The sequence below is a fragment of the Trifolium pratense genome, linkage group LG3, assembly GCF_020283565.1.
Source record: "Trifolium pratense cultivar HEN17-A07 linkage group LG3, ARS_RC_1.1, whole genome shotgun sequence".
Lineage (NCBI taxonomy): Eukaryota > Viridiplantae > Streptophyta > Magnoliopsida > Fabales > Fabaceae > Trifolium > Trifolium pratense.
The window spans coordinates 53249506-53262730 of NC_060061.1; the positions used below are offsets into that span (position 1 = coordinate 53249506).

Sequence of the window (13225 nt, forward strand, 5' to 3'; positions counted from 1 at the left end):
TATATATATATATATATATATATATATATATATATATATATATATATATATATATATATATATATATATATATATATAAAATTCTAAATGATTAAAATTTAAAGATTAAGCTAACTAGTTTCCTTGGAGCACTGGTTAAAAAAATTAAAAAGTGAAATTTATATTGAAAACAATACCTTTTATACTTTTAAGAATTTGAATGCACAAATTTTAAGATATTTTACTATATTTACTTCATTAACTAGTGTCATGGGGGCATTAGTTAGCATTTTCGAAATTCAAAATATAAGCATCAACTCTTTCATCATTTATATATATTTCTTTCGGTCTCATAAATAAGCATTTTTTTCACTTTTTAGGTTCATTTAATAGATAATATATCTAGTCTATTATATAGATATGTTGATTTAATAGATATCTCCTATTGAATGAACCTATAAAATGAAAAGTTACTTGTATATAAAATTGGAGGGAGTATACTTTAAATCAAAAGAAACTATTACCATTAAGTTGTTCTATTCGAACTTCTTTTTTTCATATATAACAAAATAATAATCACTATATAACATTTATTTTGTCCTGGAAGAAGAGTAAATATGTCTTTACTTTTATTCAAGTATCATATTATGAAATTTTTTTATTTTGTGTTTAACTCTATCACCCCCACAACCTAAAATTTCTGGCTCCGTCACTGCATGCAGCGGTATTGTTGTCTCTGAAATTACAGCTACAAGCAGTTGGTCAAGGTTAACTTTTGTAGTCCCATCAATCGTGCATTTGATGCAAGCAAATAATAGGAGGGTGTCATATAACCTCTCTAATCCGATGAGTAGTATTGGTAGCAGGTATTGAAACAAAAATGCCTTAACAATCACATGCATAGCTGAAAATGAGGTATCTTGGTTGTCGATAAGAAAAGTAGTGAAGATCACCTTATGATGAGAAACTTATTTTCAAGAAATAATATTGTTATCAAACATCTTTTGATCAGATTTTACTTATTTTGCGGCTGCACTATGGATTATCAAGATCCTTTCTCTTGGGAATCAGAATGTTAATACAAAAAAAAGTCATCATATGAATCTTACCACATTATGCGAGATCTATTTTTAAAATGAGCAGTATGCATTGATTTCAACAAATAAAAAATGAATGTTACGGTGAGTGTTAAAAAGTGAATATTGTTAGCACTCCTCAGTCTAACTATATTTTCAAAAAATGAATTTCTTTTGGCACCTCCTAAATTTGCTTGCGTGTCCTGCTAATTAGCCACGGTTAAACCATGACTAAACTAAATTCATTTTTTATGTTTTCCTATTTATAACTTTAACTAAATGCAAGAGTGTAAGGAAATAATAAAAGGCATAAAATGAGAATATTAAATTATTTGCTTAGTTTTGCGCGTATTGGTTCTTGGTGTGTTGAAATTGTAAAGGAGAGAATGGGAAGAAGAACATGCACGGTTTGAACTAGTTCTGTTTAGTTTTGCGCGTATTGGTTCTTTGCTGTGTTGTGTTGTGTGCTGTCATACATTAATTTATTAAGGATCTTGTCTGTCTATCATGACTCTTTAAAATTTTCCAAATGTTAGTTGTGTTAGTTCAACTCCAACACGTATATCACTGCCCATTAATATTTTCTTTTTCTTACTAGAACTATAAATTAAAGTACACATAAAAAAAATCTCCATAAACATATTTCAGTAGAAAAATTACAATATACTTATTAGAATTAGAGTTTAAATCTAAAATCTTTTACTTATTTTTTTTTTTTTTTTTGGAATCAAATTTTACTTATTTATTTTAAAGAAGGTAAAATTTTAACTAGTGTGTCACAAAAACGAGAAGTACGAAAAAGAAAATAAAAAGATAAATTAGCGATAATTTTTTATATTTTAACAATATAAAAAGTTTTACACTATTAATTTACAACAATTATAAAATAGACGACTTAATAGAAGTAAAATAAATAAAATACAATTAAATTATTTAAATTAACAACTCTCATCTTTGCTGAAATATATGTATATATAATTATGTAACAATTCATGTAAAGGTGTAAAATGATTTTTTTTTCTTGAAGAAAATAAAGGTGTAAAATGATGATTAATATAATTTTAATAAAAAAAATTATTCTTTTAGAAAATATTATAGGCCATACTATAAGATAATTTTATATTAGTTATTTCAAGATGTGCTCATATAATAATATAGAACATAAACTCAAATACATTAGAAGACATCAACAATAGTTAGAAAAAAGAAAAAGTAGAGCTTCTTCTTAACAAAACTTCATCACAATTTTTTTTACATTATAAAAAAAAAAGTATAATTCATCCATTTTTCAATAGGAAAGTTCTTCAACAAATCTAGAACTGGATCTATCTACCAAATCATAGATAGCATGGCTTATTCTATGAATCAACAAAGCTTATTGCTTTGTTCTTCACTTCTTCTCTTCATGGCTATCTCTGTTTCTTCTTTTCATCCAACTTTTCTTCCTAGTAAGTAACTCTATCTCTTCCTTCTTAACTTCATAACTTTTTTTTATTAAATTTTCTCAATTTTTTTAACAATTATGAAAAAAGTTCAAATTTTTATATCTTGGTTTTGATTTTTGTATTTGCAGATGCTATTTTTGATTCTAAGATGCTTACTGGTCGGCATCTTCTTCAAGCTCAAAAAGGTTCATCATCATTTTCTCTCCCTCTCTCTCTTATCTTTTTTTTTTAATCATGTTTTTGGATCTACCTACATATTTGTTTTTATTGTGTTTTTTTACCAAAAAAAAAATGTATAATACAATATTAAGTTTTTTTTTTTTTGTTCATGTGGTTTTGTGTGTTTATTTTGCATTAGTTTTTATTATTATGGAGTTTCTGTTTATATGTCATTTATTTTATTTTTTTGGTCAATTATATATGTAATTTATTTTGCTGTGATTGAAGAAAATAAAATTTATTTGCATCAATTTGTTGTCTAAAAATCATGATGAGTAATTAGTTTTTAAAATATTTGAAGTGGTACCAAAATGGTTCTTCAATCACGTTTTATGTGAAATTCAACTTTGATAATTTTGATGTAACTTCAAATCTTTGGAAGACTAATTTGATGTTACAAACTTTTGGAGAACCAAATTGAGGTCTAGTATATAGGACCAAGATGATAACTTGTTTGGATTAATTTATTTAAGCTTAACTACGGACATAAACGCTTCTAAGATTGTTTGAGAGAGTTTATGGAAACGACTTATGTGAAAACAATTTGACTTTGTTATATAATTAGCTTATACATATGCACTTACATTACATGCGTGCTTAATTGAGTTGTTTAATTAAACTGATTCTACAAAGTCACATTACCTACATACATTAGCATTAGGAATAGGCTAATCCAGAATATGGCTCCAAATTCTGACTGAATTGTTGTTGATGAACTATATAACCTTTGTGTTGATGCGTATCTTGTTGATTTATCCAACAAAACCGATGAATTAGTTGGGCATTATTCACCGTGGTTATTAGTATCTTACGATACATGCGAGTTGTATTTCGATTTGATACTAAAATTAACTCAATCGATATGAATCTCTAGTATGTATCTATTTAGACATTAACAGCAATTTAGTCAAATGAATCACTACCTAAATTTGGTGTAGCCAACTACTCTCTTTTTTTGTCAACTTAAAATAACCAACCACTTTAGTTTTTGACATTTGATATATGACTTGAATTTTGAAATATTTTGCGGTTCATATATGATACACGAGCTTATAATTTTGTTATGTCACTTGTTTTTTTTTTTACTTTAAGCTGACATTTTTGTTGGCAATGTATCATACTATTCATAATGAGGTCCGAGTCACGATTTTAGAACAACTCTTCCGATTAACGACTTTAATCTCAATTTGATAACCATGTTCTTTACTAAGAACTAGGCAACTAGCACTCAAACTTTGAATGTGATTAGATCTTCATTTTCTTGGTCTCATACTCTAGCTAATAGATGTTTGTGAAAATTCTAGTATATGTACAACACAAATACTATATCAGTAATTGAACCATAGTAGAGCTTTGGTTGTGTAGCATGTGATTTTGTTGTATAATATTTGTACTGGTATATATATACATACACGAACCAAAAGAGAAGAGTTCGCTGATGATATTGTTTCACATTGCACCTGCAGGCTGTTCTGTGAATTTCGAGTTTCTAAACTACACAATAATCACAAGCAAATGCAAAGGACCTAATTACCCTTCCAAGGAATGTTGTGCATCATTTAAAGAGTTTGCTTGTCCTTATGCTGACGTGATAAATGATTTAACAAACGTTTGTGCCTCAACCATGTTTAGCTACATTAATCTTTATGGAAAATACCCTCCTGGCCTCTTTGCTAGTGAGTGTCGTGAAGGGAAGGAAGGTCTAGATTGTGGTGCATTGCCGCCATCTGTGTCGGCTGATGACACCGCAAATCAAATCGTACATAGTCCATCTCTACTGCTGATGCTCACAGCCTGCGTCTTCTTAATCTTGTTATTCTGATATCTTAATATCTTAACTTCAATTCATTTGTTGCATTGTGTTGTTGTATTATCGGTGAACACATTTTTTTATGACACGTTCGATGAATCTTGAGCATGTACTTATATATAGTTACCACTTAATACAGTCCAGCTATGTTGTATTTTAGTGTTTAGAGATTGCAAGTTTTTGTTGGAGCTTGTATTCTCTGCAGAATGAAGAACAATTTTCCATAGAATTGGCTTTGTGTGAATGTGAAAGACCAAACAATGAATGTTGTATTGTGTTAATTTTTGAGAATCTGGATTCAAACTGCTATAGTCAATGTCAATCAATGTAAGCCCTTGAATAGAGATCAGATGACTTACGTTGTGACTTTTGACTTCGACAAATCGAGTATTTGAAATCTCAATGTTTGATCATCATCAACTGATATTAATGCCAGTTAACTGCATCAAATCTATTTCCATATTTAAGTGTTTAATTGTGATTTAAGGAGAGGATTATCAACATATTATCACTGCATCTTATTCTTTGACATAGAGTTGATGAAATGATTCATACCCAACATTTGTGTACATGTCTTTTGCAGAATAATTGTGATTAATTAACACTCATCAAGAAACCTATAGTCTCTTAGCATGCAACTTCCAATAAGTATGTAACTCTTGACACAAATGGCTGAGTAAGTTGGCATGTCATTATTCAAACATTTATTTATACATATTTAAACTATAGCTTAACCGGCTTTTGTAAGATTTTGTTAGTTAAACATTTGGCGAATGTTGATATTATGCGCATAATGAAACTACGGTAGACGAATTTCTAGAAATAAGGGACTAAAAGAATATGTTAATTTTTTTTATTGAGATTCAAAGTTCAATTAATTCAAACCCATTTGGATTGGTGCATTGGTATTGACTTGGGACCTGAGAGTGTGCTCCTCTTAGGGTCTGAGGTTCGATTCTCTCTGATGTCAATTTGAGTGGGACGGAAAAGGCAACCCTCACGAGGCTCCCACCAAACAGGATCTACAAAAAGGTAGATAGATACTTGTCACCTTAACTCCCCGCGAATTTTCAAGTTACAAGACAACAACCTAAGAGTTGTGTCAATTGTCAAGGCTTGGTCTCTCTAATAAAAGACTTAAGTCTTAAACTTTAAATGTGTGGCCAAATTTGGAACAATTCTCAAATTTATGCATTTTTCAATATGAAGACAAATTAAATGCCATTTTTTTCTAGTACTTCATATCCTCAAATTTATGCATTTTCAATCCTATAAACAAAATTCTCCACACTTGTTACATTACGTTACATATATAAGACAAACATAACTTTTTACATTATTCTTGACAATCCCAATGTTTATTATATGCTTCTAATCACCATAGGAATCATATTATTTATAAGTATACAAAAAATGTAGAAATATTTGGGTCCTATTGCTCTTCCCCTCCTTAACTTGGAGGGTGGAGAGTAATTTACATTATTGTGGAAATATATATATATTTTAGAACAAAATAATCACCATATGAGGCTGAGCCTAGGCTTCTGGCGGAAATTCTTTTTCTCCACACACCACGGACCAGGAAATGTGCTCAACTGTATAAAATTTACAAACAATTAGCCTTACCGAAACTCAAGTGAGAATGAAAATCTAACCGACAAAAGCGATGAAAAATCAAATAAGTCTGTAAATCAACGTGTTTGGTTTAGTGGTGACAAAATTTGATTTTGAATGAATATATTATACGTCATCCAACAAGGTTCAATATTTTGGCATACACTAAACATAAAATAGAATGTAATATGCAGCAAACTAGATGTAAATATTTATCATCAAGGTGTTAGGGAACTCACATTGCCAATCATCTTTGCTCCGAACCATTGAGTATCGGCACCGTATGGAGGAGGCATGACTCTAATTCCATTGGACATGTATGGAGGAAGTAAAGCATGGAGTTCCTTCTCTAATCTTTCTGCAAAAGAATGGTCCCAAAAGTAGTAGAATTAGGCCAAGTTTGGATTAGCTTCAAGCTTGTGTGAGTTTACAAATAATGACTTGTTTAAATTTACTCATTCAAGCTTGAGCTTATCTAAGTATTTGTGAGACTGTTTGAGAGAGCTTATGGAAACAACTTATAGCTGATGACACATGTAAACAACTTATTTCCATAAGGTCTTCAGAATAGCTTTATGAAAACAGTTTGTAAGATAAAGACAGAAGGACTCGACGAGCAATGCAAGTTTGATGGAGAGAAGGTCGACAAAGACAAGCTTTATGCATATGTTGAGCCACAAATACATGAAAATGGTTTGACTTTATTTTTTCTTGTTATAGTAATTCTTCATTTACCATATATCGTTGTAATCTTATAGGTGTTGATGTATAATTTAAATGAGAGAGCTTCAGTCACAATCCTTTCTAAAGCCCTCATTTAAGTTCTTCATAAACACAAATCTATAAGGCCTTTTTAACCTTAACCTATGCGACAAGTTATTATTTAAAAACTCGGCTATTGCAAGATTCTTTTAGTATTTCATCTTTCTGCGCTGTTGCAAAGATATCAAAATATCACGTTACAAATAAAAAATGAGATTTACACATTTACCTGCCAAACCTGGCAAACATGCAGTTCCCCCAGATAAAACTACAGTCTTGTACCAATCATTGTCGCCTGGCAATTCTGCAGAATGGCAATGCTCCATACAAAGAGCTATGGCCTGGTGCAAACCCATGGCTTGCCTATACCAAGAAGTGAAACATACCGTAAAACTACCATTTAAGTGAAAATATAAAAACTAACAAAGAGGAAATAAACCTTTTTTGGCGAAATAAACCTATATTGTAACTACTAGGTTTTTGAGAATATTATGCTCTAACATAATCGAAGAAGATATGCATAGCAAAAAACTTACATTCCAGCAAGATGTGGCTTGAATAAAACCTCTGCTGTCTGAAACCGCTCTTTTGAAAGTGTAAACCATCCATCTACTTCAGCTTGAAATGATGCTTGTGTGTTTTGTTTTAATAGCTCGGCTTCATAATCAAGAGCAACATAGCATAGATTCTGTCGCAAACCCATAGAAATTGTAGCAAACAAATAGAATCATACGATTAAAAACTAAATACAAATCTTGCACTACTGTCCTCCTAGATACTATATGGCACCACATACTGACTCATTGACATCAATGAGTAAAATTTATTGTTCTCATTATTATTGATATTTTCATACTTCAAAAGAGAATATTAATACCTCTTTCAAAGCGCGTACAGTGTACAATGATTGAAAATTTAGGTTGTTCTGTTGCATCTTCTCCTTAAGAAATCCTGTAACTTTCAGTGCTCCCAGTCCCACAACTTCCACACCGATCTTGCGCATTACTTTACCGTTAAAAACTGTAAAAGGATAATGCAGAACACATTTACACCCGGAAATAAGGAGGAAACAAATAGACGTTTACCTCTGATACTAGTATTGAGAACTCGTGCAACATACAAAGGAGAAAAGTGTCAAAAGAATATAGTATTGTGTTCAGTTATTGAGCAACAACACCGTTTAACAATTAATTAATGTATTGCATTAGGCATACATCAATATTGTACCACACGTAGACAACAAATTGAGATACTTCATGAAGAAAATTTATCGTTACGCATAAATTAAGAATTTTATTCTGACAGAGAAATAATGTGAGAAAAGAAAAGAATTCAGTAGAGCATACTTGGTACTACTGATGTGACTTGAAAACCTATATTAACAGCTATTCCAGAAGTTCGTTTTGCAGCATACAGAGCTAGAGTCGCCTACATTTTTCAAAATATACAATAAGTAAATACAGAAATAACAAGAAATAAAAGACATATACAATCACATTCTAGGTTTTAGATGTTGTCAAGTTTTAACAAGTAATATCTTCAGGTACTATTTTGTATATATGGAATTATTAAAGATCAAAGCGAAACAAGTTTATAATTTTATTAAAGTCATCAAGTTTACATGCAATATGAAAAGGTTACAAAATCTCGACAATGCTAGAATCCATATTTATCAAGTTTATTTTATTTTAAATTCTACGTTAAAATATATTACCTGGTTGACGGCACAAACAGCAGGAACATTCAAGTCAAACAGGGATGCACAAATCGCGTCTTTAAGTTGTCGTCTCGATGCTCTAGCTGATTCAGTATCTGGAATGAGGCAACAATTTGTAAAGCTAGAGAATCATATTGCCAGAGAATCATATATGTGAAACCATTATATGTTCATCACCATGGCACAAATCACCATACAATAACTGAAGTAAATCATAAAATATAACTTACCTTCATAATGGCATATTGGTATAGAAACAATAACAGGTTGTTTATTTGGTTTCACTTGCATCCTGCCGAGAAACAAACCAATATATTAAACATCAAGCAAGAACAACATAAAAATAATTAGGTAAACATAAAACAATAATGTCTTTGTGCTTCATAAGCATATGAATATTTCTTTAGTAACAAATTAACTAGTATTAGAAGAATTGCCTTGGCGCAACTGTTGGAGCTGTTACCATGTGACTATAAGGTCGCAGGTTTGAGTTGTGAAATATACCTGTTATAAATTGTCGCGAAAAAATGTCGAAGTCTAGTGTACATTGGCGACTCAATGTTGCCAAATTCCTGGTCATCAAAAAGGAGGAAAAGTTGCCGCAGTAGTAAGAAAGAAGAAAAAAACTGAAAATACCGGAAAGACAATACCTAGTATCTACAAGAAGTGTTTTCTGCAGTATAAGACTTTCCGCAGTCGAATTCAAAATGAGAATGAGAAAAAGGTAAAATAAAGATGTATGAACAAAGCAAAAACCAGACACGATCAATTTTAACCAACTAATTTCAAATTAATGAAACATGTCATCGTTTAATGTTAGTTCCAACCAAAATCATTACCAAATATGTTGTGGATCGTACCAAAAATGTTGCAGATCGCCCCGATGGACAAGCATATTTGCTCCAACCAAATTTGCAATAGCCAGAACCACCTTGAGCAAAAACATATAAAAGCGAAATGTTTCGAATTTTAAAATAAAAATGTAATCATCAGGAGTAACAAAAACATAAGACCATGGAACAAAAATTTGCAAGACCAACCATCAATGATAATAGCACCAGGAACCTGTGCTCTTTCGCCATAAATATGTTTGAATGACAACTGAGGCCTCTGGCCAACAAGGGATCTGCAATTCATGGAATCTCAAACACTCAATTTCACGATACCAATAACACGGACTACAAAAACTCATCAAATTCACAAAAAAGCACAAAATAATTGAACAACTCATCAATAATAACATAGAACACCAATCCACTTGCATAACCCATCAAATTTAAAATACCAATTCGCGTACGCAGTGATTGGATCACCATTTTTTGTCATAACTTTGCAGGGTCGCGCAATTCAGTAACTGAAATTAACTAAATTTAAAAAAAAAAACTGAATTTAAAAATCTTCAAAGCTCAATCACACTAGTGAACAGAATTTTTTTATTTTCAAAGATCATTTTGAGATTTCGTTAATTTCACAACCAAGATGAATTATCCCTACAATTTAAAGGACTATTACTAGAGATTACATCATTGCATACACAAAGCACCAAAAAAAAATAAAAAATCATTTGCACAAATCATCAAATTCACATCATATATATCAATAAATAACAATCATCTACACCACAAACTAATCACTTTGCATCAAAGCTCAAATTTGCAATCATACACACAACCCATCAAAATCACTAATTTGCAGATCAAAAAATAACAATCCTTTACACAACCCATTCAAAATTAATTCAAATCATAACATAACAATCATTCACACCACAAACAATCAAAGATTCAAAATCACTTATTTTCAATCACACAAACACAACCCATAAAATTGAATTTCAAGAATCATAATAAAGGTACAAAATTTAGAATACTAACGGAAGAGGGTAACCAAAAGTCAAATTAGTTTCAGCAAAAAACACAGAATCCCAAGATGGATCAGATTGATGAGTTTGAAGAAAGTGAAGCCATAAGCGATTATCCGATACAAAGAATCTCAAAGACTTGCAAATGACACTAAGTTTTGCAACTTCTTTGGGACCCAAAAGTCTCAAAATTTGAAATAAGATGTCAGTTGGTAATTGATCCAATTCACCCAAATCACCACGAGGAAACAACACTTGTTGATCTGAACATGTTGTTGGATCGCGTCTTAACAACATTTCCAACACTTTTCTTAGTAACATAGACATCTTTAATGTTTGCTTTGAGCTTGATTTGGAAAACGTTGGAACAACATAACAACGAGAAATGAGAGAGAAATGAGAGAGAGAGAGAGAGAGAGAGAGAGAGGGTGAAGAGTAGTTGGTTATGTCACGTGATGAAAACGCGGGTATATTCTGTCCATATAAAAATATTTATTTTGGATATACCAAAAAAAAATAATATTTATTTTGGAATTTTTGAGTTACATATTTAGTATAAAGTTTTTATGATATTATCGATGATTAATTTTCGAAAAAATTATGAGTTATATAAAGTGAATTTTTTCTCTCTTAATTGAATTCTTTATCCTTTGGACTTTTTGAATTGGCAAATAAACTATAAATTATCTTTTTTTTGGTTCAACAATTCTCATTTTTCATATTGTAAAAAGAAAAAACAATTTTTAGGATATAGTTGAAATACAAAAGTCAATGATATCTTCATTTTTAAATATTTATTATTTTTTAATAAAAAATGCTAAAATGTCAAAGATTTAAAATGGAAAGAGTATTACTATTTTTTTTTTTTACCAATATTTATAAGGCACAATGTACCCGTAGATAATCTTTCGGAGGTTCTTACACAGAGCCACAGGGCACAACCCAAAACAAATTTTTTTGGACGCGCACACAAAACCAAAAAAAATTTAAAGGAAAATAAAATTACAATATATCAATTGATGTGACTAAATACTTTTTATTTAATTTTGTTAATTTTACGCGAGTGTGTCTAAATAATATTTATTTAGGGTTGTGTACATGAAAGACTTTTTCTCTACACAAAAATACATTAGCTATTGACCTTGATTGAAACTATAAAATATATGAAACTATTGTCGATTCAAATTTAGTTGTCTCATTAATAGAAGTTAGAAAATACCATCGACCAAGCCAAATAGAAACTGCTAAAAAAATTGTATCTCCACAAACATCCCAAAATAAAATCTTTGCTCTTAGTACCGTGAATTTAACTCAATTGATATCGATATCACACTTTATGTACATGAGTCGGAGTTCGAACTCCAGACATTTCACTTATTCACATTTAAGGTGAATTTTCTAATCAGAAGAGTATTTGAAAGAAAAAAAGAAAGAAACTTTGCTGTTAGTTTGATACCACACACATAAAGCAAAATAATCCAAACTCTCTCCTAATTCTACTTAATTTTGTTTTTAACCTTCGGTGGCTTCTTCTTCACATTGATTCTAACTTTCAGCCTCGTGTATTGCCTCCATATGTTATAATTGTTGTTTGCATCATATATTCATATTCCATGAAGTCTCCTGCTCCCTTCGGTCCGGACACAAATATAAGGAAAAAAAATTATTTACGCGGTGTTTAAAAAATTTAGTTAAGTGTAGTTAATTTTTTTGATTTAATGCAAAACATGAGTTAAATTTACTATATTATCCATTTTGAAAAGTGTAAAAGTGTAAAAGTAAAATAAATGCCTAAAATAAAATAGAATTAAATAAGAGTATATTAGAAATAGTAGTATTAATTAATTTAAAAATAATTAACTTTTACTTATAATAATAACCAAAATTTGAAGTATTTTTTTACTTATATACCGGTGAGACCAAATCCATCTTTTTCCTTCATTATTCCTATTTCCTACTAATATATTAGTGGACTTACCAAATGACGATTCACATGAAGAAAAAAGTCACTTTTGTCCTTGATTATTCTAGGACCAACAACATGCGAAATATCAAAAGACCCACTTTTAGGACTACTTCCATGTCAATCGGATGGTAAAATTGGAACAAGAATGACCCTATAGCCACCTCCTTATCACCACTCCTTTTACTCAGTGTCCGTATGTCATACGAGCCTTCATTCTATTAATTCAAAGAGATTATCATGAAGATGCTGCGACAAATGTAATGTGAGTTAAGTCTTATATTATTTAAAAAAATGGAGATTAAACATTTAATGTTTTGGATAAAAATGTGGTCTAATTTGAGAGAATTCATAAACCTAATGCGTTAATATTTTAGATAAAAATATAGTGTCTAACTCACTTGTATAATTGTTCTGAGCCCCAATGACCCAAAAAAAACCTTCCACAAGACAAAAGTTCATATCAAGAAAACTATTATACATCACGAAAGTCGATTTGACAAATTTCACAAACATGACTTAGTATTTCAATTTTTTAAATAAAAGTTAATATATTATATTTTTCTCGTCTCAAAATAAGTGATTTATTTAAGGACAAAACTTATATGCATTTCTTTAGATGCAGTTTTTCCTGTTCCTCTCCCAAAAATGTAGTTATTTATATTTTTTAATTAAAAAAAGAAAAAGAAAATTGTTTTTAAATAAAAATAACTTCCACCATGTATCTAGCACAGTAAGAACTGTGTATATGGAACTGTACATAAGTTTGGTCCTTTATT

At 30.3% G+C, this 13225-nt stretch overlaps 2 protein-coding genes across 3 annotated transcripts; one reads left to right on the forward strand and one right to left on the reverse strand.

Moving 5' to 3' along the window:
- The first annotated feature begins 1607 nt into the window (after positions 1 to 1607).
- Positions 1608 to 4820, forward strand: LOC123913911 (GPI-anchored protein LLG1). Its single transcript, XM_045964823.1, has 3 exons — positions 1608 to 2503; positions 2629 to 2685; positions 4186 to 4820. Exons 1-3 carry the CDS (start codon positions 2404 to 2406, stop codon positions 4539 to 4541), a joined length of 513 nt encoding a protein of 170 aa, XP_045820779.1. The 5' UTR covers positions 1608 to 2403; the 3' UTR covers positions 4542 to 4820.
- A 981-nt stretch (positions 4821 to 5801) lies between these two features.
- LOC123913912 (actin-related protein 8-like) lies at positions 5802 to 10953 on the reverse strand. Of its 2 annotated transcripts, none has more exons than XM_045964825.1 (12): positions 10497 to 10953; positions 9663 to 9748; positions 9483 to 9553; positions 9127 to 9194; positions 8853 to 8914; positions 8620 to 8717; positions 8252 to 8333; positions 7783 to 7925; positions 7442 to 7593; positions 7135 to 7268; positions 6383 to 6501; positions 5802 to 6124 (listed from the first exon to the last, which is right to left on the reverse strand). In XM_045964825.1, the coding sequence occupies exons 1-12, from the start codon at positions 10808 to 10810 to the stop codon at positions 6047 to 6049; spliced, it is 1407 nt and encodes a 468-aa protein (XP_045820781.1). In that variant the 5' UTR covers positions 10811 to 10953; the 3' UTR covers positions 5802 to 6046. The 2 variants fall into 2 exon arrangements, with proteins under 2 accessions (XP_045820781.1, XP_045820780.1); XM_045964824.1 differs by having other exon boundaries at positions 9462 to 9553.
- Between the last annotated feature and the right edge of the window lie 2272 nt (positions 10954 to 13225).